Source organism: Melospiza georgiana, chromosome 4, assembly GCF_028018845.1.
Source record: "Melospiza georgiana isolate bMelGeo1 chromosome 4, bMelGeo1.pri, whole genome shotgun sequence".
NCBI lineage: Eukaryota > Metazoa > Chordata > Aves > Passeriformes > Passerellidae > Melospiza > Melospiza georgiana.
Genome location: NC_080433.1, coordinates 33,202,045 through 33,224,475, shown reverse-complemented (window position 1 = coordinate 33,224,475; position 22,431 = coordinate 33,202,045). Strand labels below are relative to the sequence as shown.

General features: G+C 39.7%; 1 protein-coding gene across 4 annotated transcripts in view; it reads left to right on the top strand.

Moving 5' to 3' along the window:
* The window catches only part of LUC7L2 (LUC7 like 2, pre-mRNA splicing factor), a 29,820-nt gene extending 13,750 nt beyond the window's left edge, over positions 1–16,070 (top strand). For 2 of the 4 annotated variants that reach the window (XM_058022497.1, XM_058022501.1), the window contains exons 3-10: positions 6,109–6,207; positions 7,056–7,166; positions 7,817–7,960; positions 8,981–9,157; positions 11,158–11,249; positions 12,113–12,142; positions 13,064–13,258; positions 15,150–16,070. In XM_058022497.1, the coding sequence (XP_057878480.1) occupies positions 6,109–6,207; positions 7,056–7,166; positions 7,817–7,960; positions 8,981–9,157; positions 11,158–11,249; positions 12,113–12,142; positions 13,064–13,258; positions 15,150–15,342 (1,041 nt within the window). In that variant the 3' untranslated portion in view covers positions 15,343–16,070. Of the gene's footprint in view, positions 1–6,108; positions 6,208–7,055; positions 7,167–7,816; positions 7,961–8,980; positions 9,158–11,157; positions 11,250–12,112; positions 12,143–13,063; positions 13,263–15,149 lie in introns of those variants that run through there. The other 2 variants (XM_058022498.1, XM_058022499.1) reach the window with 2 other exon arrangements.
* The last annotated feature ends 6,361 nt before the right edge of the window (positions 16,071–22,431 follow it).

Sequence of the window (22,431 nt, the reverse complement as noted above, 5' to 3'; positions counted from 1 at the left end):
GTTCCTGAATGAATAGCAGAGTAGTAATGAAAATTACAAGGTAGGAAGATTTAAAACTAACACCTTTAATAAGGCTATTAGTAAGTACCAATGTCCTGAATAGTTGTTACCCAGCAGCAGTCTTTGAAAAATCCCAACACTTCTGCATTAATCTGGCTTTCTTACCAACTTGATGGTGCTTCCCTGATGAAAAAAGTTTCACAAATACTATACGTGGTCTTGCAAACGATGGTACAGCAACTCTTATCTGCTCAATGAATTAACTTTGTATTTATGTGTATTTATTGAGAAAAAAATGTATTTCTTGCATTTTATTTATTACAGACCTGAAAAGAGGCTCTGTTGGCTCATCCCACAGTTAAGCATATCTTTAGATGCTCCTAAATTTATTGTGTGGAGCTTTTGGGGCTCTTACTGACTAAACACCACATTAATCAAGACCCTGGTTTAGCAATATACCTGAATACCTTGCTAACATTAATCTTATTAGGAGTGGAATTCAGCTCCAGATTAAGACATCTAAATTTGGATTTCATCTGAGGAGCTGAGTGTTGAAGCTTGCACTTCAACAAGGCAGTGGAGCCTAGAGAAATATGGAGTTCACCTGCCCATGGGTATCCCTCTCATGGTGGGCTGAATCCATTTAGGCTCACTGAATGTACTGTCTGCATCTCCTTTTACTGTATAAGAGAAGTTTGGATAGTTCACACATGTGCAGATAGATGTTAGTAAGGAGTTTTAATCTGCAGTTGATTTATTTGCCAGTAGTCCCACTGGCTCTGCAGCTATTTGTACGCTTAAAACTTGTGATTTGGGGTGTGACTGTGATTTTATGCTGTACATCTAGAAAAAACATTAGAAGCTGTTAAAAGGCATTGTGTCTGGAGGTATCAGTTTTTTAGTTCAGGACTGATTTGATCATGTGAACTGTTTCAGCTTAGCAAATCAAATTAAATTAGGCTTGCATAAGCTACCTCAGTTTGAAGCCTTCAGCCCAGTGGTGATGAATTGTGAAGTGCACTGCTGTCCTCTCAAGTGATCATGTCAGTCTCCTGAAATGTATTCTTAGTTTCTTTGGTCAGCACCAGGAAGGTGAACTGATTGTGCCACATTCCATTTTAATGGGTTTAATTTATTGAGAAGGAGGGGGGTTGTTAGTTTCTGGATGGTTATCATTAATGTGTTAATATATTTTATAGTCAGGCTAGAAGAGCAAATACTATGTAAACAGTGAAGTATCTCATTTGATAAGAAGAAAGAATAAATCATCACTACCAAAACTAGCAGCAGTCTAATTTCAAGTCTTTAGAAATGAGAATATTGTTACATGGAGCAATGTCTTTTAAAAAGTATTGTACTTCAGAAGATACCTGAAATTCAGTGATTGCTAAGGATGGACTTCAACTTAATAATTTCTGCATCTTTTTTACTCAGCATTTCTTTCCTACTAGTGAAGTCCTACAAAAGTTAAAACTGTTAGTGGAGTCAGAGAACTTAAATCCCCTTCTAAATATGTGTTACCTACAAGAAAGGATGGGTTTTATCACAAGTCTAGAAATCGGTTCAAAATAAAATTGGTAGTGCAGCTGAAGAATGTGTTCCATAATAAGGAAGATTTCAGCGAACAGTCTGCCTTCAGCTTCTTTTTATCAGTAGTAAGTGTTCTCATACAGACCCTGGTAGTGCCTTGACAGTTTGATAAAGGAAGAGATCTGGTTCCTCCAGTATCAATTTTTCAGCAATGTCAGATCTTTCTAAGCAAACAAACAAAAAATTCTTCTCTTGCTGAATGTGAACTGCTTTGGTATCTTTATATCTAAAAAGAAATATCTACACAAACACTGCCCAGAGTATTTTCTTTCAAAAACCTGTCAAAGATACCTGCTGGTTTTAAAAGTATTTGATAGTTTGTGCTCCTGTGTCACTTGACTCAACATCAGCCCTTTGTGTTTTAAGTACCTTCAGCTTTTCTGTGCTCTTTCTGCAGTCTGTATAGAGTATATTCAGTAATCAAATTTCTGCTGTCAAAGGAACTTGTAGTAGTTGTAGAAGTGCTAAAATGAGAATTTTGCTATAGATAGGTAGCTCAAGAGCTAAAAAGGGGCAGAAAAATCCCACCTTAATTTCATATTCCAGAAACAGCATCACATGAGAGTTTAGTTTCCTATTTAGTTATTTGTCAGCTACTCAAAGTGCACATTTATTTTGCAAATTAACTCTACTGCCAGATTCTTGGCCAGCTCTTCCTTGTTAACTTGTAATTAATTCATGTGGTAATTGTTTTTCACCTGATTTGATTGAAGCAGCACTATGCAAACAAAATGTAATCCATATTTCTTTATTATACCAAAGAGATTCTATTTTGTGGATGGGATGACAAAAATTATTACTAAATCATTTCAATACAAAGTTGGTTTTTATGAAAGACCAGTTTTTTAAACCTCAGCTCTGGGAAGTCAATCATCTTTAATTGCCTATCTAACACTAAGAAATAAAAAAAGATATTGTAGAAAGTGGTCAGCAAGTACTAGAATGCACTAGTTTCTTAAGTAGAACTCAGCAATAACAAAAGGATTCCTGATACCCTGCTTTATATGTGGTTACCTAGACTAATCTTTATCAATAACTTTGATGTGAAATAGTCTCCAAATATGTAGGCTTTTCTTCAGATTTTAATCTCAGTGCAGAAAGACCCGAAGCATGGCTTAGCTCACTCAGTGAGTTTCACTTATGTCTAGCCTGGGGACTTGGATGATTTCACCTTTCTTTATTTGTGTTGTTCATCTGAACTGCTCTGTAAATCACTTTTAGGAAGTGTAATTCTGTCTGAAAGTCAGTGTATTGACAGTGAAAAACAGAGTGTGTTATTTTTAAGCCTTCCATTAACTCAGTCTCTGAGCATGAGTCTCTCTCTTAGCCATCTTCTGTTTCAAATGTGATTGATCTTTAAATGGCAGACTACCAATGCTTATTCTTTGCCTCTGTGGGAAGAGCATGTCTTGGCACCAAATTGCAAGGTGGACTTGTGGAAAAGGAAAATAATGTGTCTTACTGTATCTTCTGTCCATTTTCATCTGCTGTCCATCTACTTTGCAGCTACCCATATGAGCCAGATTATACTGCAGGCTGCTCTGTGCTTGTTAAGGTTCTTGGCAGTCATGACCCAGCATAGACTTCTGACAGTAATGAATCATCCCCAGGATAAGTTGTCTTTGCCTGATGTTGCATAACTTGCACCAGCAGAAGTGCTTTTTAGCTTGTTTTTGCATTTAATGTGCAAGCTTATTAAAGAGTTGGGATTTGCTAAAGGAACTTGTATGAAAGACATTTTGCAGTAATATTTCTGTGAAGACTTACAAAGGATTACCCAGGGCTAGTATAGGCTGTGTTGAGGAGCAGTTCCAACAATGATGTAATTTCTTCAGCAGCAAAACTAGTGATAAAGAATCCTTTTCTCTTGTACCTGCTTCTTCTTGCTTCCTGTTAGGCCACCCTGTTGAGTCAAAAGGAGGAAGGGGAGCCAAAATTTCTTCTGTTGTGATTGAGGCATCTAACAAAAAGGAATCATAACATATTCTCTGTCTCCCAAAATTTCCATTAACATTACTGAGGGTTTTCAACAGTTTTTGAATTTGCCATCTTAATACTATAAGAGACCCCAGCTTCTTAAGTTCATTCAGTACTGTGTTGTCCCCTACACACCCTCAGCACATTGTTTGTATGGCTGCCCAACAAGTTGGACAAAGGTATGCTGATGAAAAATTTGCCTTTCTGTTTGGTTTGCTAAGATGTTTTTTACCCTGTCACTACCCAGATTGTGTTCAACAGCACAGGCAGATGTGCCAGCATGGAAGTGGCACAGCGCAGAGAGAAGGGGAGGACAGAATGTTTCTCTGTACTAGTGCTGGCTCAGATTAATTAGCATCCTTTCAGGCTTTGAATTTATAATTCCTAGTAAGAGGCAAAGAAATCAGAAAATGTACTGTTTTGTGGAGGTGGAATGCAACCTAAATAAAGAGAAAGAGGCATAAAACACATGTAAAGTGAACAGCAAGTCATGGTAGTGTTATGTGAATTATGAGGGTTTTTAGTGTGTGATGGAATTTTATTTTATGCATTTATTCAAAGTGTATGCAGGTTGGATGTTAGAGTAGCGGGGAGGGTTGTGTGTGGTGGATGTGTTTCAGGCTTTTTGTCACTATATTCAGACCTATTGAAGTGTGTCACTAACCTTATCTGTGCATTTATAGCTTCAGAATTGTCCTTGAATTTTACAGTTTTAGCCTTTAAGACCTTATTCAGTACAAGAGATGAATTGGCATAAAGTCACTCTTCTCACAATTTTAGGATAATTTTCAAGTGTCTAATTTTCAGATAATTTTTAAGGTTCTTTTACATTGCTCTCCTAGTATTGAAGTACTTTCCTGAAAAAATGCTTCGGTTTAAATAATGTCAGCATGGCTTGGAAAGAGACCTCTATAATACATTGCTCAGCTTCAAGGTCTTTGTGGATTTGCATCAGTTAACAAAATTGCTGAGGGCCTGTATAGTTGCAAAAGGAAAAGCTAATCTTTTCCTTTATCATTGCAGTCAGATGTTCCCTATTGCAATCAAATGTTTTCTGGAAAACAGATTTATGGTAGCTGAAGGGGATTTAAATAACTACAGTTTATAAAAAACCTTCTCAACTTCAGAATTCTTTATTTTACTAATGTAGGCTTTTTTCTCCATCTGAAACTTCTGTATGAAATAAACCAACAGCTTCCATAACAATTACTTTAATGGTTTCATTGGAAATCCAAGTAAAAATTTGAAAGACTAAAATAATTGGGGTTTGTTTATTTTACTTTACTTAAATCCAAGTATTTTATTAAAAACAAGCAAACAAAAACTCAACAAAACCCTCACTCATTTGACTTGCAGCATGTTCTGAGTTAACATTTATCTTCTATTTACAAAACTCACAATGCAAGTTTTTAATTATTTTAGGTTTAGATTTTAAATTGCTATAACTGCAACAGTAACAGCTTTTTCCAACAGAGTTCAATTTTCATCATGTGCTTTCAATGTTAAGAAAGGATTAATTCTTCTAACTATTAAGTGAGCGCTGCCTTAAGAGCAGACTTCAGCAATCACTTCCAATGATTCTATATCAGCCTGTGCTGTTGCAGAGAGGCTGCTTTGGGTTCATTCAGTTTTATTTCCATTACAGATTGTTTGGGGGTGGTGGTTTGGGGTTTTTTCGTGGTTGTTTGTGGGTGGAGTTTTTCCGTTTGGTTTTTGTCAAGTGTGCGTTGCTGTGTCACCAGACCTGTCGTGACCAGACTGAATTAGAATTTCTTATGCTGTCTCCTATGCAAAATGCAATTTGAAAACAGTAGTCGTTACCCAGTAAGATTCTGGGCACTCTCCTCAGTGGCATTGTATGCATGATAAGTGATGCAGCCTGCTTACTTTTTACATCCCTGCTTCCTTCCTGCCCCTTCTAGAATGGTTTTAGATTACAAGTGAAGTTTTTTCTTCCCGGGTTCTTGAACATAGTCTGACATTTTGCTCATCTTTCCTCACTTGCAAAATGTTTTGCAGGGATTTGGTTTTTGGTTGTGCTACTTGAAATGCTTCAAGAATGTTTTTTAAGCAGCATTTACAATGGTGCTGTGGTTGTAGCTCTTTGAGGTGATGAATATAATGGAAACACATTATCATGGAGTGTGCAGACAGGTTCAGGTCAAGAATTTGACCATTTAATTGCCAGTTATTTTCATGGAACTTGGCTCTACTAAACTGTTTAAGTTCAATACATGATGTTTCACTTCAGTTAGTTTTTTGAGCTTCTAGTAAAACAGCATTTTTGCAAGACATCAATGATACTTTGTAATGCAAACAGACATCATGATAAGATAAACTGTTCATTTGCTCTGCTGTTATTATTTCTTGATTCATGCATGTCTGTCAAAGATCTGGTATAATCTTATAGCTTTGTTAAACTCTCATTACCATAGGACAGATGACTTGCTCCAGAATATTTGACAGTTAAAGAAAATCATGCTACCCTTATTCCTTGTAACACATCTGAAAAGTTAAATCACATTGCCTTTGTCTTTTCAGAGAATGGACCTTGGAGAATGCCTGAAAGTGCATGATCTGGCATTAAGGGCAGACTATGAAATAGCATCCAAAGATCAAGATTTCTTCTTTGAGCTTGATGTATGTATTTTGTCTTAATGGTGGAGAGAAAGCATTAGTTTGTGTACTTGGGTGGATAAATTGAGCAACAGATTTTGTGTTACAGACTGAAGGAAGACTTTTGAAAAGCAATTTTATAAAGAGGCAGAGAAACTCTTGTCACAGTTACATGAAGGATCCTTGCCTCTTCATGATAATATGCTAATTTGGTAGTCATCTCTAGGAGAACTGTTAACAGCCTCTCAGAGTATGATAAACCTGAGTGCTGTCTTAGTGTTGCCAAATAGCAAGCATATGTTAAAACTGTGTATGCATGCTTTCAAGAGAGTTTTCAATTCTACACTTAACAAAGAAAGTAATTTGATATTGCAGATAACAAATCATATACTGTGTCTCCATACACTGTAGTTTGTTTTGAACTCCCAGCTAGGAAGTTAGTCTTTGCTAGGACAAAAGGGTTTGGGTTTTTTAATTCTTATTTGGAGGGATGGTTAATATACCTGCTTAAACCCTAGTGAAAAAAGTTTCAGTATTGTATGCCACGGCTGGATGAAGTGATCCTTCCAAGAATAGCCTTCCAGGAATTTTAATGCCACTAGAAATACTCACTACTGCTTCTTCTTCTTCTGCCTTAAGAGAGATTCACTTCCAAAAATCTTCAAATACTTAGAAACTATGGCAGTGTGTAGATTATAATTTTTTAACCATCTCTATAGATATGTGTGATTAGTCAGCATAAACCGGTAGATTGTTTCACTAATCACTAATAAAAACTTCTGAAAGTGAAGCCTTAATAAACTGAAGAAGCCTTACAGCTAATTTATTTATATTCTTGACGGCATTGATCCTTGTTCATTCTGATGTTTTAGGCAATGGACCACCTGCAGTCATTTATTGCAGACTGCGACCGGCGGACAGAAGTGGCCAAGAAAAGACTAGCAGAAACCCAGGAAGAGATCAGTGCTGAAGTTGCAGCTAAAGTAAGCATGGCAGACAAGTTATTGCTTTTTTTTGGAGGCCAGTTTTTCTAAGGAGACAGTTTCAAGTTTTGAAAATACATCAAATCTGAGAATTCCTACCGAAGAAGGGGGAAAAGTAATACATTTTTCCTGTCCTTCCTAAAATTGCCTTTTAAGGCACAGAAGAGAACAGAAGGAAGAGACCTCTCTAATATTTTTGACCTCAGGAAACTTGGTTTTGAATTCATGTTAGTAATTCTTACACTTTTTGATCCAACCTTCATCTATAAAGTAAACAAAATCAATATCCTTTTCTGTATACCTTTTTTGAATGAAAAACCTATGATGTTTCTGCACATATATGCAAATGCTAGGAGACATGGTTGTACAAATATTAATTTTTCAAGACTGTCTTGGATAAGTGTGAATTATTTGCAGTTTGCTGAACAAAATCCTTTTTCTGGAATTTTACATAGACTTGGTAACTTAGCCTTTGTCTGTGTTCTTTGCAGAGAGGCATTTTCTGTTTTAGTTCTAACTGGAGAAGTTCTCTCTGTGTGTTTCTTTTAATTCTGTCCTTCTAATTTTGCATACCATAACTCAGTAGTAGTTCAGATGGTTTTCCATAATTAAAAGTATTTCCTGTGTTAAGCCTTTTCTTGTCTTTCAAGGCTGAAAGAGTTCATGAATTGAATGAAGAAATTGGGAAACTGTTGGCCAAAGTAGAACAGCTTGGAGCTGATGGGAATGTGGAAGAATCTCAAAAAGTAATGGATGAAGTGGAGAAGGCTCGGGTAAAGAAGAGAGAAGCAGAAGTAAGTTGATTGTGTAAGGATTGGGGAATGGAGAGGGCAGGGTCAAAAATTAAATTGCTTGGCCTCTGTGTAGTGCAAGACATCTTATCTCTGTCAATTCCTTAGCTAATTGCTACATATAAAACTAAAGAAATTGCTTTGTGGCATCCAGTTAAAGTTTCTACCCTTCAATATACTCCTATACCATTAAAATTGTACTTCCTTCCACAAATGATGCGTTTATCTTAGTTGGGCTGTGTTGGTCAGTTGTATTTGTGAACACTACCTTTGTAGCTGTGATGGTTGCATCTGGTTTGGTCCCATGGCTCTTGCTATGGCAATCCTGTTGTAACCTCATGCTGGAAAGCTTCAGTGGAGTGGTCCATTGTCTTCACTAAAAGAGAGTTCATGTCTTGTGTATCAGGAAAGTCAAAATGATCCTGGTAATGTTCACGTGACAGAATTCACCAAGAGCTTTTCCATATCGTATTACACAAAGATACTGAAATTTCTAGAAACCAGTATCTGCAGCTGTTTCAATAGTACCAGAAGGATTGCTGGCAGTCTTGCTGATCTATCATCTGAATGTCTTTAGGTAAATTCTGCTTAGATAATGTGTTCAATTAGTGTCTAAAAAGCAGGTAAAATTCTCAGGAGACTAGTGCTGTTTTACATGGGATTCAGAATTAAAACTGGTGTCATATTTTCATAATACATCAACATAGTAAACTTTTTGTTCATTGTTGTACGTGAAAAAGTACATCATCCTTCTATGTAATATAATCTTAAGGTAGTAATTACCTGACTTTTTTTTTTTTTTAATTTGCAAAAACATTTTATGTCCTTTTAACTGTGTTCAGCTTTCAAAATAAGGAAACATGTCCTGTATCTTAGTGATACACTTAAGTATGAATAGTGTGAATTAACTAAAGGGTGTTCTGGTGTACATTGAATTTGGTTATTTGTAGTGTATCTTCAGTCAAGTGTCATCCTTGTGTTTATGTGCGTTTTGAAGTAACAGCAAATGTTATTCTTTTCTAGGAAGTATACAGGAATTCTATGCCTGCCTCCAGCTTTCAGCAGCAGAAGCTACGGGTTTGTGAAGTGTGCTCGGCTTACCTTGGTCTTCATGATAATGACCGACGACTTGCTGATCACTTTGGAGGAAAACTACATTTGGGATTTATTGAAATAAGAGAGAAGCTTGAGGAACTCAGGGTAAATCATTCTTACATTTTTTGTGTGTGCTCCTACTTAATTATTTGCCAGGCAGCCTTAATGGAGTATTTCTTTCTCTGTGTGTGATTTTTTTTTTCATATCCCTTTAAACTTTGGGAGTTCATTAGCCTAAAACCACTAAACATTCTAATTTAGCATCAATTACTTGGATAGTGACCTCTTTTGCACTGAGGTAGATTAAAACACACATTCAAAGTAATGCATCTTGGGAGCTAAGAACTTAAATCTCTTTTTAAAATAGAGAACTGTATTTTGAGTGAACAACAGCAATGTTGAAACATATTTAGCAGTTATAGGAGATAGCCAAATGAACTTTGGTTTGAGCCAGATGATTGACTAAAAGTAATAAGGAGACTCTTGACAAGAGCATGTAGTAAGGAGGATAATAACACTTGGAAAAGTTTTCAAAAAATGTAAAGAAATGCTTGGAACTCAACCTGCTGTATAATGAATGACTAAAACTCAAATTGTTTATTTTACCTGGACAAAGATTAGGAAATTATTTTGAATAGAATCCAACAACTCAAGGCTGTAGCTATCCAAAATGGGAATACCAAATTATGTATATCTTGAAGTCAGAAATAATTGCTATGGGGAGGTTGAATGTTCTCTGTAGCTTGAACATTTGAAATCCAGTTGGAATATTATAACCTATCTTGACCAGAAATCATATGCTGGGAGAAAGACTTACTGGAATGATATTCTGGACCTCTGGTTTTCAAGAGGATGGATTTGAACACTGATGCCATTTATGACCTTAATTTATGACAAATTATGGAGTTCACAGTTCAGTTAAGCAATGTAACTGTAGAAATCACCAAAGACAGTAGCTAAATTGGTTTAATTCCTCAGAGCAGGAATTGCTGCTACTGGATTTGAATAAATGAACTGGTTTATGTTCTGTAATATTCCAGCTGTCTTGCATGGATACTGGGACTTGCCCTTTGGAGAGCCAGCTCTTCTGTTGATGTTGCCAATTCAGGCTCCTAACTATAGCTGGTGTAACTTAAATCTTAGATGCGAGAACAGGTCATGTGTACTTCCTCTCACCCCTCCATGAAATTATGCAAAGAGTCACTTGAACAAGAAACCTTGCTTGTAGCTAAATTGCTGATGTTGTAGAACGAAATATAGATATAATTTGACAAAAAGGCTTGAAATAACTAATTATTTACATCATTTGGAACAAAATATGCATGGATAACTATTTCACATTCCCAAAGCATCAATAAATTAATCTTTCAAAGTGCTTTGCTGATAAAGAAAGAAAACAATAACTATCCCCTCCTTCCTCAGAGCTCTCCTCAGAGATCTAATCAAGATGCTGCTGGGGCAATTCCACCTCTCAGAAGAAGGTCTTTACAAAGAGTTGAATTTCTTGCATCATGTCCAGAAGGTGGCAAGACTTGGGTTTGGCCAGATCTCCAGTTGTGAGTTGCACACCTGAGGGCCCTCTACTGAGCGTGCCTTGTCCCCAGTAGTAGTGAGTTCACCCTGGGGGCTATCAGCTGAAGCATCTGCTCTAACTTTATCCCACAGTCATAATACAGAAACAAGTAGCCTCAAAACTTAGGTGTTGGCCCAACCAAGTCCTGTAAGAAACAATTAACTCTCCCAGTTCTGATTGCTTTCTGCCTTTCCCCAGTGTCCAAAATATGATAGGATTGGCATGAAAACTCTCACATTAAAGGCATGACTTACTGTTCTGAATTCCCCTTTATTAAAAACTTAATATATAACTGCATATTTCAGGTCTTCGTGTAACACCCATGTGCAGCTCTTCTGCAATAACTTCTGTTTCTTCAAGAAAAAAAATAAAATATATGTATATATCCTGAGGAAGAGAGTGGGAATAATATACACAAGGGAAAGGGGATATGCCTGAGGGAAAGAACTGAATGTTAACTGTCTAGATTATTTTTATAGCACCTTCATGTGAAAACTTTTTAATATAACTTAATATATTCTTTTACTTTCAGAGGATTGTGGCTGATAAACAGGAGAAACGAAATCAGGAACGTCTGAAACGTAGAGAGGAGAGGGAAAGAGAAGAAAGGGAGAAACTAAGGAGGTAGGGATCTGTTTTAATTGCATGTACATTATGACCTGTATGTTTAATAAGAAAACTGATACAGTTCATACACATTTCTAAATATGCAGAATTACAATAGTTTGCATTTCTTGGAAACTTAGAAGGATTGAGACGGAATTTCATTCTAAATCTTAAAACATGGAATTGTTCTCATAAAAAGCATTTTTAAAAACTGCTGATAGTATTGTCTCTAGAAATTTGAACAAAGGGCCTTTGAGATAATTTTCAGGTGTGTACCTTGTTTTGAGACCTGACAGACGTGAGCTTGCATGCATATGAGTGCCTTACATCTCTTAACAATTACCTTCAGAGATGTTAGAAATTTTTCTTAATGGAAGCAGTTCAGTGTATGATTAAGGAAGGCAGTTCCCTGTTCTTCTACGGAATAGTAGCTTCCAGGCCTGGTGGGGCTGGAGTGGAATGGAACCTGAGTTGCAGTTCTCATGACATGTTAAAGTTTCAGAGGTTAACAGTGAATTTCAGAAATCTGTTGCAGTTTGGTATTATTTGCCTATCAGGAAATCTGGGAATACTGACTTCCCCTGGAACCTTTTTCTGTGGGAGGGATGTAAGTTAAAGAGCTGGTCAGATAATCTTCTGGGCTTCTAGTAGAGTTGTCTCAAAAATAAATTTTAAAAGACCCAACCGACATAAAACAGGGATGTGTTTCCTGATAAACATGTTACAAAGATGTTGACATCAAATAAAAGGCCTTTAAATACTTGCTGCTAAAGCAAGAAGTACAATAACAGGTCAGCTAGTCTGGTTTATTATTACTAAATTGCACTTTATTTGATAGTGAGATTCTCTTAAGAAAAATTACTATTTTCCATTTATTTCAGGTCCAGATCCCACAGCAAGCATGCCAAAAGGTATATAAATCTGCAGACAAGGAATACCAGCGGTGAAGTTAGCCTTTCACAAGCTGGAACATTTTAAGACTGTCTAGCGCTGTTAGTTTAAGATGTCCATCTTTACAAACAAAGCTTTCTGTTACATAGTCATCTCTCTGTGTGTTTGTACACTATTTATCACCATGCTACTCAGTTTATACATCTACATCTATTTTGTGGCTATTACAATGCAGCTTCATGTCCCAAGTAACACTTAATACACAGAGAATTGTTTTTTCTTTACAAAAGCTTCTGGCTAATACCTTTTGGTGAAAGCCCGTGTTTTCAAAATCCCTAAGCACCAGGTTAACTCATCAGATCACCCATGAATAGTATGAGTGTAGTTTCAAATCTACACAGTTGAAGGTCACCAGTGAGGTATGATTGCAAAGTGACTTGGAGGGGCGAAAAAATAAGAAAATGCCAGATTTGTGTAGTGTTTAGAACCTTCCAGATTAGTTTTGTTGTTGTAGCTATGGGGAACAATATGGTCCGGTTTTTAATGAACATCATAACACACAGATTCTGGCAGATGATCCCTGTCACTGCATCATTAAGTTCTTCTTTCCCTGATACAGATACTAGTTTAAAATGTAAAAAGTAGATTTTTTACATATTTTTATTTGCTTTCAGGAGCCTGAATTTGCTATCCTGTAGCCATACAGTCATGAATTAACTATAAAATTGTCTGCATTAGTCAAAAAGGAGTTTGTAGGCTTTCTGATGTTGCTTTCCCCTGTCTGTTTGCCTGTGAATCAGACACTGCAATGGCTGTGAACACTGCAGGCCATTCATTCTCTGTACAGATGTGCTCACACATAGCGTGTGTAACGTTCACAGCACTCTGGTGAGAGTGGCTGGGTGAGAGCAGTGTGTGCTGAAAGCCCTCTCTGTTCCTAGGTCGAGGTCCCGGGACCGCCGCAGACACCGCTCTCGCTCGGCCTCGCGGGAACGCAAGCGACGGACTCGATCCAAATCCCGTGAGAAACGGCACCGCCACAGGTCCCGCTCCGCCAGCCGCAGCCGGAGCCGCAGCCACCATAGAAGCAGGCACAGCTCCAGGGAGAGGAGCCGAGAGCGCAGCTCCAAAAAGAGGTGAATGTTGCCCTAGAAATAAATGGCTTTTCCCAACACACAGTGAGAATTTTCACACTAAATTCAGTTTATGCTTACCACTTAGTAATTTCCACACATTTTGAGTCTGTCTCAGATTTCAGTTACAATTTCAGCATATCTATGATTTGACACCCCAGAGTGCTTTATTCTCTTTTATTTTTTAATATATCAGTAACAGAGTTAATATATTATTTCTGTTTTGGATGAGTGCTACAGAGTATTGGTGTCAAGTTGATACCAGTTTCATGCAGCATAGGAAGTGAAACAGCTGATTTTCATTTGAACCCAGGCGTATCAGCAGTGCATTCAGGTTTTCCCTTGGGCTCTTGTCCCCAACACCCATCTGTTGTGAACTGCACCAGATGAAAGTAGGTTTAGGTATGTCTGAAAGGCAACTTTTTACACTGCATTTGAAGATTGTGCTTTGCAAGGATCTCTCGTGGAAAGATTACTGCAGGGGGCAGGCTAGGGCTGTTGCTTTTGAATGATTCAGTTGTTGTCTGCTCCTGAGGATTGGCTGACTTGTTTACACTAATGAGGAGAGCATAACTTAAAAGACTTGGGATTGCACAATGTGGCATACTTCGCTCAGTCTTAAAACCCTGAGACTGTTCACGTACAAGAACATAAAAGGTCAGGTTTTGAAGTGGCCACACATGCAGGGCTTATAGTTCAAATTATTTCAGGAGTTAAATCATAGTTACTTCTGCAGGGGACTTGGGCACAAGGTACTTGATGAACAGTTGAACTAGATCCGGGATGAAGTTCTTATTTGGCATGTAGTTTCTCTTCTTCTGTAACATGTAGTTTGTGAAATAGGGTAATGCCTGTGGATCTCAGTGTTTTTTGCAAGTACTAAGTCTTGCAAAACACTACATTGTAGGGAAAGTAATCTTTTCAGATGAGCAATTAACGTGAAAGTTCACTTCTTTATAAGCTTACAAAAGGAAATTAGTAAAAGATTTTGAAGACATTAGTTTTGAAGCTTGGAGGTTAAGTGACAGTTACTTTCTGTAAGTGCAGAGAGTACAGTCTCATGGTCCAGAGTACCAAATTTTTTGACTAGGAATTGATTGGCTAGCTGTTAAGATTTTTCTGTAAAAATCTGTATTAGAACATTTTGTGATTGCAGTATATGGTAAAATACAGATGGAATGTTTTTCAAAAACAGACCTAAGTGCATCTGTAAGGGGGATGTCTAATCCATTTTTCTCCCATACAGGTAACTAATTTAGTTTAAAACTACCTAGCTTATTTAACAAAACAGGTCTTTTCTGTCTCCATCATAAAGGTTTTGAAAGTGCCTGTTTATCTATATCTAAAAAGAACACTACCCCAACCTTTCAAAGTCGCACAAGGGTTATTTCTTATAACAAAATATGGTCATAGAACAGATTCCAGATTTGTTTTGTGTTTGTCATATAGAGCCTCCCTTCCAGAATTATGCAAGTTAATTTCCTGCTACTTTTAATCAAACTCCTGTTTTTAAATATGTTTTTTTAAGTTTGTGATTTATAGTCTGAGAAAGGCTAGACACTGTTCTTAAACTAGAAGACTGCAAATGAAAAATTTCCACTCCACTCCAGTTAATGTAAACTTGGAGGTGGACACTGAAAGTAAGAGATGCAGTGAAGCACATTGAACTTAATCTAGGCTCTGTAATAAATGTAGATAAAAGACAAGTACTTTGAGGTAGGATTTAAAGTAGGAAAGGGAGAAGGGTAGAATGATTTGGTGTCTTCTCATACACTTCTGTTCATATAAATCTAAAGCTGGTCTGGAAAAAGAAGAAAGATGTAAAACCTAAGTGCTGATTGATAGCTACCAGTTCATGTCTAACTTGAATTCTCAAATGCACTGCATGTTTCAGATCCTCTAAAGAAAGATCTTCCAGAGACAAAGAGCGTTCGAGAGATCGCGATCGAACATCCCGTGACAAAGACAGAAGCTCGAGGGAGAGGTCGCCGCGGGATTTCAAAGACAAGAAACGTTCGTACGAAAGCGCTAACGGCCGCTCGGAAGAGCCGAGGAGCTCAGAGGAGCGTGAAGCAGGGGAGATATAACTGGCTGTATATTCACCTGATCTCTAGCTTCCTATGGAGTTGCATACTTTGGTTTAGTTTACAGTTGTTCAAAGGGACACCAGTGAGCAGTTCCAACACTGATACAACTAGGGTAGATGTACAGTATATAAAAGTGGTTATAACAAAGTCAGAATTAAACCCCGTGAATTAATGGTGCCTAAAGCTGGGTCCTGGACTTCCACCAAGTTGTAAAACTTTTCTGAAAGATTTCTCTCTATTCAGGACAACAGTTTTATGTACCAAGATGCAGATCTCAATGTTTTTAATCTCCTTTCCAATACAAGTTAGTGAACAAATTGTATTGTACTACTTGCCTTGGGTGCTTTTGAACCTTTATAAATTCTCCAATTCTGCTCCAGTCAGAACAGCAGCATTGAAAGGTTGTATTTGGGGGGATTTTTTTTTGTTTGCTTTTTTGTAAGAGGGTGGGTGGATGGATATTAACTTTTACTCTAAGATTATGTTCCCAGTGTTGGGTTTTATTTTTGTTTGGGATCCTAGGAGTTGATTACAGTGGGAGCATTTAGACAGGAATGTGTGCTGGAGAAAGCGGAAATGTCTTTTTACAGTGCCTACTTAGACTTGGAAATTGAACAGCTGTTGCATTACATCTTTTTTATTTCTACTTAAATTTTGAAATCAAAGCCAGTCCCATATCTGTACCATTTGATTGGTATGTGTTCAATATATTTGTTTTTTTTCCAGAAGGACTCTTTCTGCTTTTTCTTGTGGAGTACATCTTTAATTGTATTAAAACAAACAAAAGAACCAGCAACAACAAACAAAAATTAAGAACAAAAGAAATAAAAAAAATTGAAAAGAAACCATATTGTCCAATAACTTAACAAGAATATACTGGTCTGTTAAGGTGGTTAACTGGCAGTTCAGTGATTTTAAAATATCTGATTATTAGAGTTTTTAACGTACAGATGTGCTCTAGGAGAAGCAGTCATTCCTCTTACAATCCTGATTATTCTAAAATCTTCAAAAGCAGAAACACGTGAAGACAGAATCATAGAGCATTTGGGGTTGGAAGAGACCTTAAAAATCATCCAGTTCCAACCCCCCTAGCTGTGGTCAGGTACACCTTTCTCTAGTCCAGGTTGCTCAGAGCCCCATCCAGCCTGGCTTTGAACAGTTCCAAGGATAAGGCATACACAAGTTCTGTGGGCAACCCCTCACTGCAAAGAATTGATTCCTAATATCCAGTGTAAATCTACCCTCTTTCAATTTAAAGCCATTCCCCCTTGTCCAGACACTACATGCCCTTGTAAAAAGCCCCTCTCCATTTGTAGGCTCCCTTTAGGTACTAGAACATTCTGTAAGATCTCTCCAGAGCCTTTTCTTCAGGCTGAACAACCTGAACTGTCAGGAGTGGTGCTTAATCCCTCTGATCATCTTTGTGGCCTGCTGTGGGCCCACTCCATGGTCCATGTCCTTCTCGTGCTGAGGATCCCAGAGCTGGATGCAGCATTGCAGGTGGGATTGGTGGGGGTCCCACCAGGGCAAAGCAGAGGGGCAGAATCCCTGCTCTCACCCTGTTGCTCACACTGCTTTGGGTGCAGTCCAGGACATGTTTGGCTTTCTGGGCTGTGAGTGCACGTTGCTGGGTTGTGCCCAGCCCCACATTCACCCCAAGTCCTCAGCAAGGCTGCTCTCCATCTGTTCATCCTTCAGTTTGGATTTGTGCTTGGGATTGCCCTGGCCCAGGTGCATCACCTTGCACTTGGCCTTGTTGAACTTCTTGAGCTTTGCAGGCACCCACGCCTCAAGCCTATTGAGATCCCTGTGGATGGTATCCCTTTCCTCCAGTGGGTTGACTGCACCAGCTTGCTGAGGGTGCCCTTGATCCAAAGGGGTTGCTGTCTGTTCTGTTGGATTTAAAGTGCTTTGGGGTATTTAAGCTACTAAGATATGCCCTACTCCCACACAGTAGAATTTAGATGTTGGTAAGTTTTCCTCCTTGTGATCACACCACTGAGTTACCTAATAGTGATGCTTAAGAGCAGTGTTTGTAATGATCTGTTGGCATTTCCAGCAGGTTCTGCAGCCTGTCTCTCCCTAGTGCAAGTGCCTATGACCTGCTAATATCCTTGTGTAACAACATTCACTCTGTGCATCCCTCCTCAGGGTCATTTCCGTAGCATCTTTGGTATGGTCAGAGCACATGGGTGATAATTCTAACACTGAAGATAATTTAGCAGTGTATTGACTGGCAGTGAAAGCTAGAACAGGACGTTTACACCTCTGCAAGGACTTGGATCCAGCACTGCACATTCCACTTTGAATTCACATCATTTTAAGCTGCCAAAGTGATGATGACTAACTACTTAACCATTTATTTATCCATTTGAATTCTGAGCATGAGTTTCCTTCCTGGGACTGTTTCTTGATTTCCTGGATGGCCCAGGTGGTTGATGAAGGGAAGTTACTGGTTTGTCTATCTGCTACAGCCAAAGTCTAAGTGCTTGAAAACATCTATCATCACACAGTTGTTGATGGAATTCTAGTGGTGTGACAAAAGGTGACCAGTCATTTCAAATATATCTTACATAGCACAAATGCCAGTGATGCTTTTGGAATTCCTTTCTGGATTATATTCCAGAAATACTTGGGACCTGTCTCTGCCTGCAGCCAGCAACTAGAAATTTTGTATTGTAAAAAGGGGGAGGAAGGGAGAGTGGGTGAAACTTGCGTACTGTGACAAAACAGTGCCTAGAGTCCATGCTAGCAAATTCTGGATAATATGCCATCCATTTTATAAATGGCTTTTAAATTTAAATTGCAGAAGGGAGATTGGGTTTGGGCCTTCCCTTATGTAGAGGAAGTACCATACTTAATGTTAAGCAAGAAAGTATCTCTGATTCCCTCATAAAATAATCTGAATTACTTGTGAAAATACAGGACTGAAATGCAATTGTGAAGAAAAAATTAAGATGACTGATGAAACACACTTAGGATGCAACAGATTTGGAGCATCTATCAGAAGAGGAGAGTTGTGCTTAAATACAGATCTTCCACTCATCAGAACCCAATTACCTTAATTTCCAGGACTGAAAAACTGAGGTATTCATCACCTGTAAATTTCCTGCTGGACAGCTGAAGTGTGGTATGGACTGACCTTAGTCTTCATGGTTAAATAGATTGTGAAATGGAGCTCTTGAGGGAACCTAGGGGTGCTGTAGATGAGCATCAGCTTTTGAGATCTTGGAAATTTTGCTAATGCAGTTGTAGCTCTATAGCAATTTTTCTCAAACTGAAGATGTACAAAATGAGCAGAAAAAGTAAATAGCTGATTTAAAGTGTTTGAACTGCAATGAACCTGCAAGCATCATTCCCATATCTCATAATCAGTCTGGATTAGTCAGGGGAGTACAAAACAAAGGTTAAGATGCCAAGGAACTGGAGAATGGCACATTGCCAGAAATAAGCCTGAGCATGGAATGGTAGAATTGGTTACTTTGAAAAAGCCCATCAAGAACATCAGATCCACCCATTAACCCAGCACTGCCCAGCCCACCACTAAACCATGTCCCCAAGTGCCACATCTTCCTGCCTTCTGAGTACCCCCATGGATGGCAGCTCAGCCACCTCCCTGGGCAGTCTGGCTCAGTGCCACCACAGCCTGTGTGTTGCTTTTCCCACTGCAGCAGGAGGAACCATGCAGTAAAATGGTGACATTTCCAAGCAAAAGCTTGGCCTAATGCCACTGTATCCCATTACCCAACATAAGACTTGCCCATGGAGCTGCCACAGGAGGCTGTTCCTCTGTCCCCATGCCTTCCATCAGCTCTTGAATCTGGGAGTTACCATCCCATTACTTCAATGCTGGCCCTGCCCTGGAGCCCCTCTCCCTGTCTAGCGTGTCTTGCACCACCCATCCCCAGGGGGAATGGGAGAAAATAGGGAAACAGGCTCTCTAAGCCAGTGCAAAGTGATGACTGAGCAAATGTTAAATAGCCTTCAAGCAGGGATTATCTATGTAGCTGAAGAGAGAATGGAATCAAGACTTGACCCCTGGGGCCAGTGCAAGGCAGCCAAGGGCATAGGTGGCTACATCCAAGCAGATAGGTTAAGCTGTACGGACACAGAAGTTGGATGTTATAGTCAGCATTAAACCAAGTATAACTGCAGAATGAGCCACGGTTCAGAGGCATTGGCAGCATACAGAGTGTTCTGTAGGGGCGTGCACCACCTGATAACCCTCCTGTTTACTGTTCTCTGTCCCACATTTCACATGCCATCTTCCTCAGTATCATTTTCCTTTATTCCAAGGCAGTAGAGATTAGTTTCTTCTGATGTAGGGGCTTATAAAAAACGTTAATGCACTCTCCATCCAGTCCTGCGTGAAAGGGCTTTCTCTTTAGTTTTATGCTATGATCACTTTTTTCCACTTGATTAATAAATTCATGCCCTGTTACTGCTCATGTGATTATTAATTCTTTTCAGTAAGACCTGAAATCTGTCTTTCCCTGCAGTTTGCCAAACTGCGAAGCAGCATCCTGTGCAACATGGAATTTTGGGATCCGACCGGCCACTCCAGGCCACAGGCCCCCGAACACCAACGCTGGCCCTTTTTTATTGGCAAACAAAACTCACCAGGCCAGCCAGGTTCCTGATGGCAGGTTGCAGGAGCCACTTGGCACTGTCAAACCAGCCCCAGTTGGCACCAGTGCCAGCTTGGCTCGAGGAGGCATCCTGCACAATGCCAAATTTTGGGACCCAGCCGGCCACGCCGGGCCACAGGCCCCTGAACACTTATGCTGGCCCTTTTTTGTTGGCAAACAAAACTCACCATGCCAGGTTCCTGATGGCAGATTGCAGGAGCCACTTGGCACTGTCAAACCAGCCCCAGCTGGCGCTGGTGCCAGCTTGGGTCTGGGAGACAGCCTGCACAATGCCGAATTTCAGCAACCAGCCAGGCCGGACCACAAGCCCCTGAACACTAACGCCAGTCCCTTTTCCCTGGCAAACAAATGTTGTATCAGCAGCTGGAAATACAAGGAGAGAGGAAGAAATGGTTGCTTCTAGCCCTGGCTTTCCCTGCTTTCCCCTCTGTGGGCATGTAATGGAGTCGGCAGGCAATCAGAAAGTTCTCTCACGACCTTAACTCTCCTGGCTCTGGCTTTTCAGTTCCTACTGCTGGGCAAACTGCAGTCCCAAATCCCTTTCCCTAGGCTCAGTGGTGCTGCCAGAGCGCTGCAGGCAATCAGAGTTATATGAGATGCTTCATCAGAAAAGCAGGATTAACTAGCAGCAAAGTAGGGCTGGACACCAGCAAGGTCACAAAGGGCCTGAGAGCAGCAGGAGCTGCCGTGGCTGTACAGCCCTTTCCCAGGTTGAAACCATCTGACAAGTGCTGACTGTGGTAAAGTATTGATGGTAAAGTATTGTGGTAAAGTATTGATGCTCATTTAAGTGCACAAGGGTTAGAAAATCGTTCCAGGTGCTGGCTCAGAGGGGCTGCAAAGAAGACACTTTTACAGCACTGGCCCTCAGGCACCTTCAGCCCGGCTGGAGCCTCTTGTCTCCATCTCTGGAAGGTGGTAAGTGGGTGGGGACTTTGCATTGGAACCACTGTAACTTTTCTAACAGCTGCCTTCAAATCTTCCAAAGCTCAAACTGGTTTGCAGCAGAGCAATGGGAGTAAAGAACTGCCACCACCTCTTTTCTGAGCTTTAACTACTTGTACTCCTTCAGAGGGATTTGAGACTATAAATATTTTTTTACACATATTGTTCTTGTTTTACAGTTTTTGCCAGTTCTGTGAGATATGCTTCCCTTTCTCCCCGAGCTGAACAGAAAGCTGAAGCAAATAAAGCAGCCTGTCCCATCTTCCCCTCTGGCTAGAGTTCCTCTTCTGGACTTTGGGATGTAGCATCCTTTGCCAAATGCAGTGGGTGATGAAAGCTACATGTTAAATGAAGGAAACCTCTGCATTTTTGCTTGGTTACAAAACTGTTGCATCATGGTTAAGTGGAACTCGTGAGAAGCCTGACTGCCACAAGTGTGATGAGTGCCTGGGTGGGAGCTTGAGGTGGTTTTGGAAATCCCCCAGTACCACCAGTAAATGTGCACTGAAACCAGCTGCCACTGCTGCACAACTTTTCTGTGAAGCAAATGAGAGGGCACATCTGCTTTCTCTGTGTTTATTGCATTACACTGAAGCAAACCAGCATGTGGTGATTTGCAGTTATTAGCTGATTATTTCCAAGTCTAAGGAATACCAGGAAAAGCAATTAAACGGTTCAGGACCCAATTAACACTGAAGGAAGGCTCAGGCTGTGTGAGCAGACAGAATGAGTCCCGTGCCAGGCTGAACTGCCCACACAGCAAGGCAGCAGTCTCCCTCAGCTGGGTGCATTTTGAGTGCAAAAGAGCCAGTGAGCTCTACTCTTGCTTCATGGGGGAACTCAACCCAATTTCCCGGGAGTAACACAGTGAAATCCACACCCCGGAGATGTTCATCCCTGCCCAGAGGGTTCCAGTGGTGACCACACTCAGTGTTGTCATCCCTTGTGCTGAAAGCTGCTCTGAGAAACCAAGGTTGGGTGAATCTCCTGGCTCATGCAAGATGGGCCTTTCTTCATGTCTCTCCCAGATGCTGGTCATTCCCATACACCACTTCCCCCTTGTTCAAGTTCAAACACAAAACAAAACTCTTAAATAATGACCTCTACAAAGATTCTGGAGATGCTGTAAAATGTCCTGTCACTCATGAGGATAGAGAGGCGGTAGGTGAGCCAAAGAGCTGCTGGTGCTGCTGGCAGGAGCAAGTCTTTCTTTTAGGAATAGAAAGCTTAAAGTCACCATCTTAAAATGCAGTCTTCAAGGACAGTGGCCAGAGGAACCCACCTGAAACAAACTGCAAGGCAAATCAGGATTTGTTGGTTGACTTTGATGTATCTGCAGGTTTTGTTTAGCTGTAGAAACTCAGTTTCCTAAGGAAATTATTGGCATTGATATTCTATATTGTATAAGCCTTTTTTCTTGCTTTTTTAATTTTTAAATTTTAATTTTTCCAGCTGTGGCTGGGGGCCCAAAAGCAGCAAATCAGTGCTGGCAAGT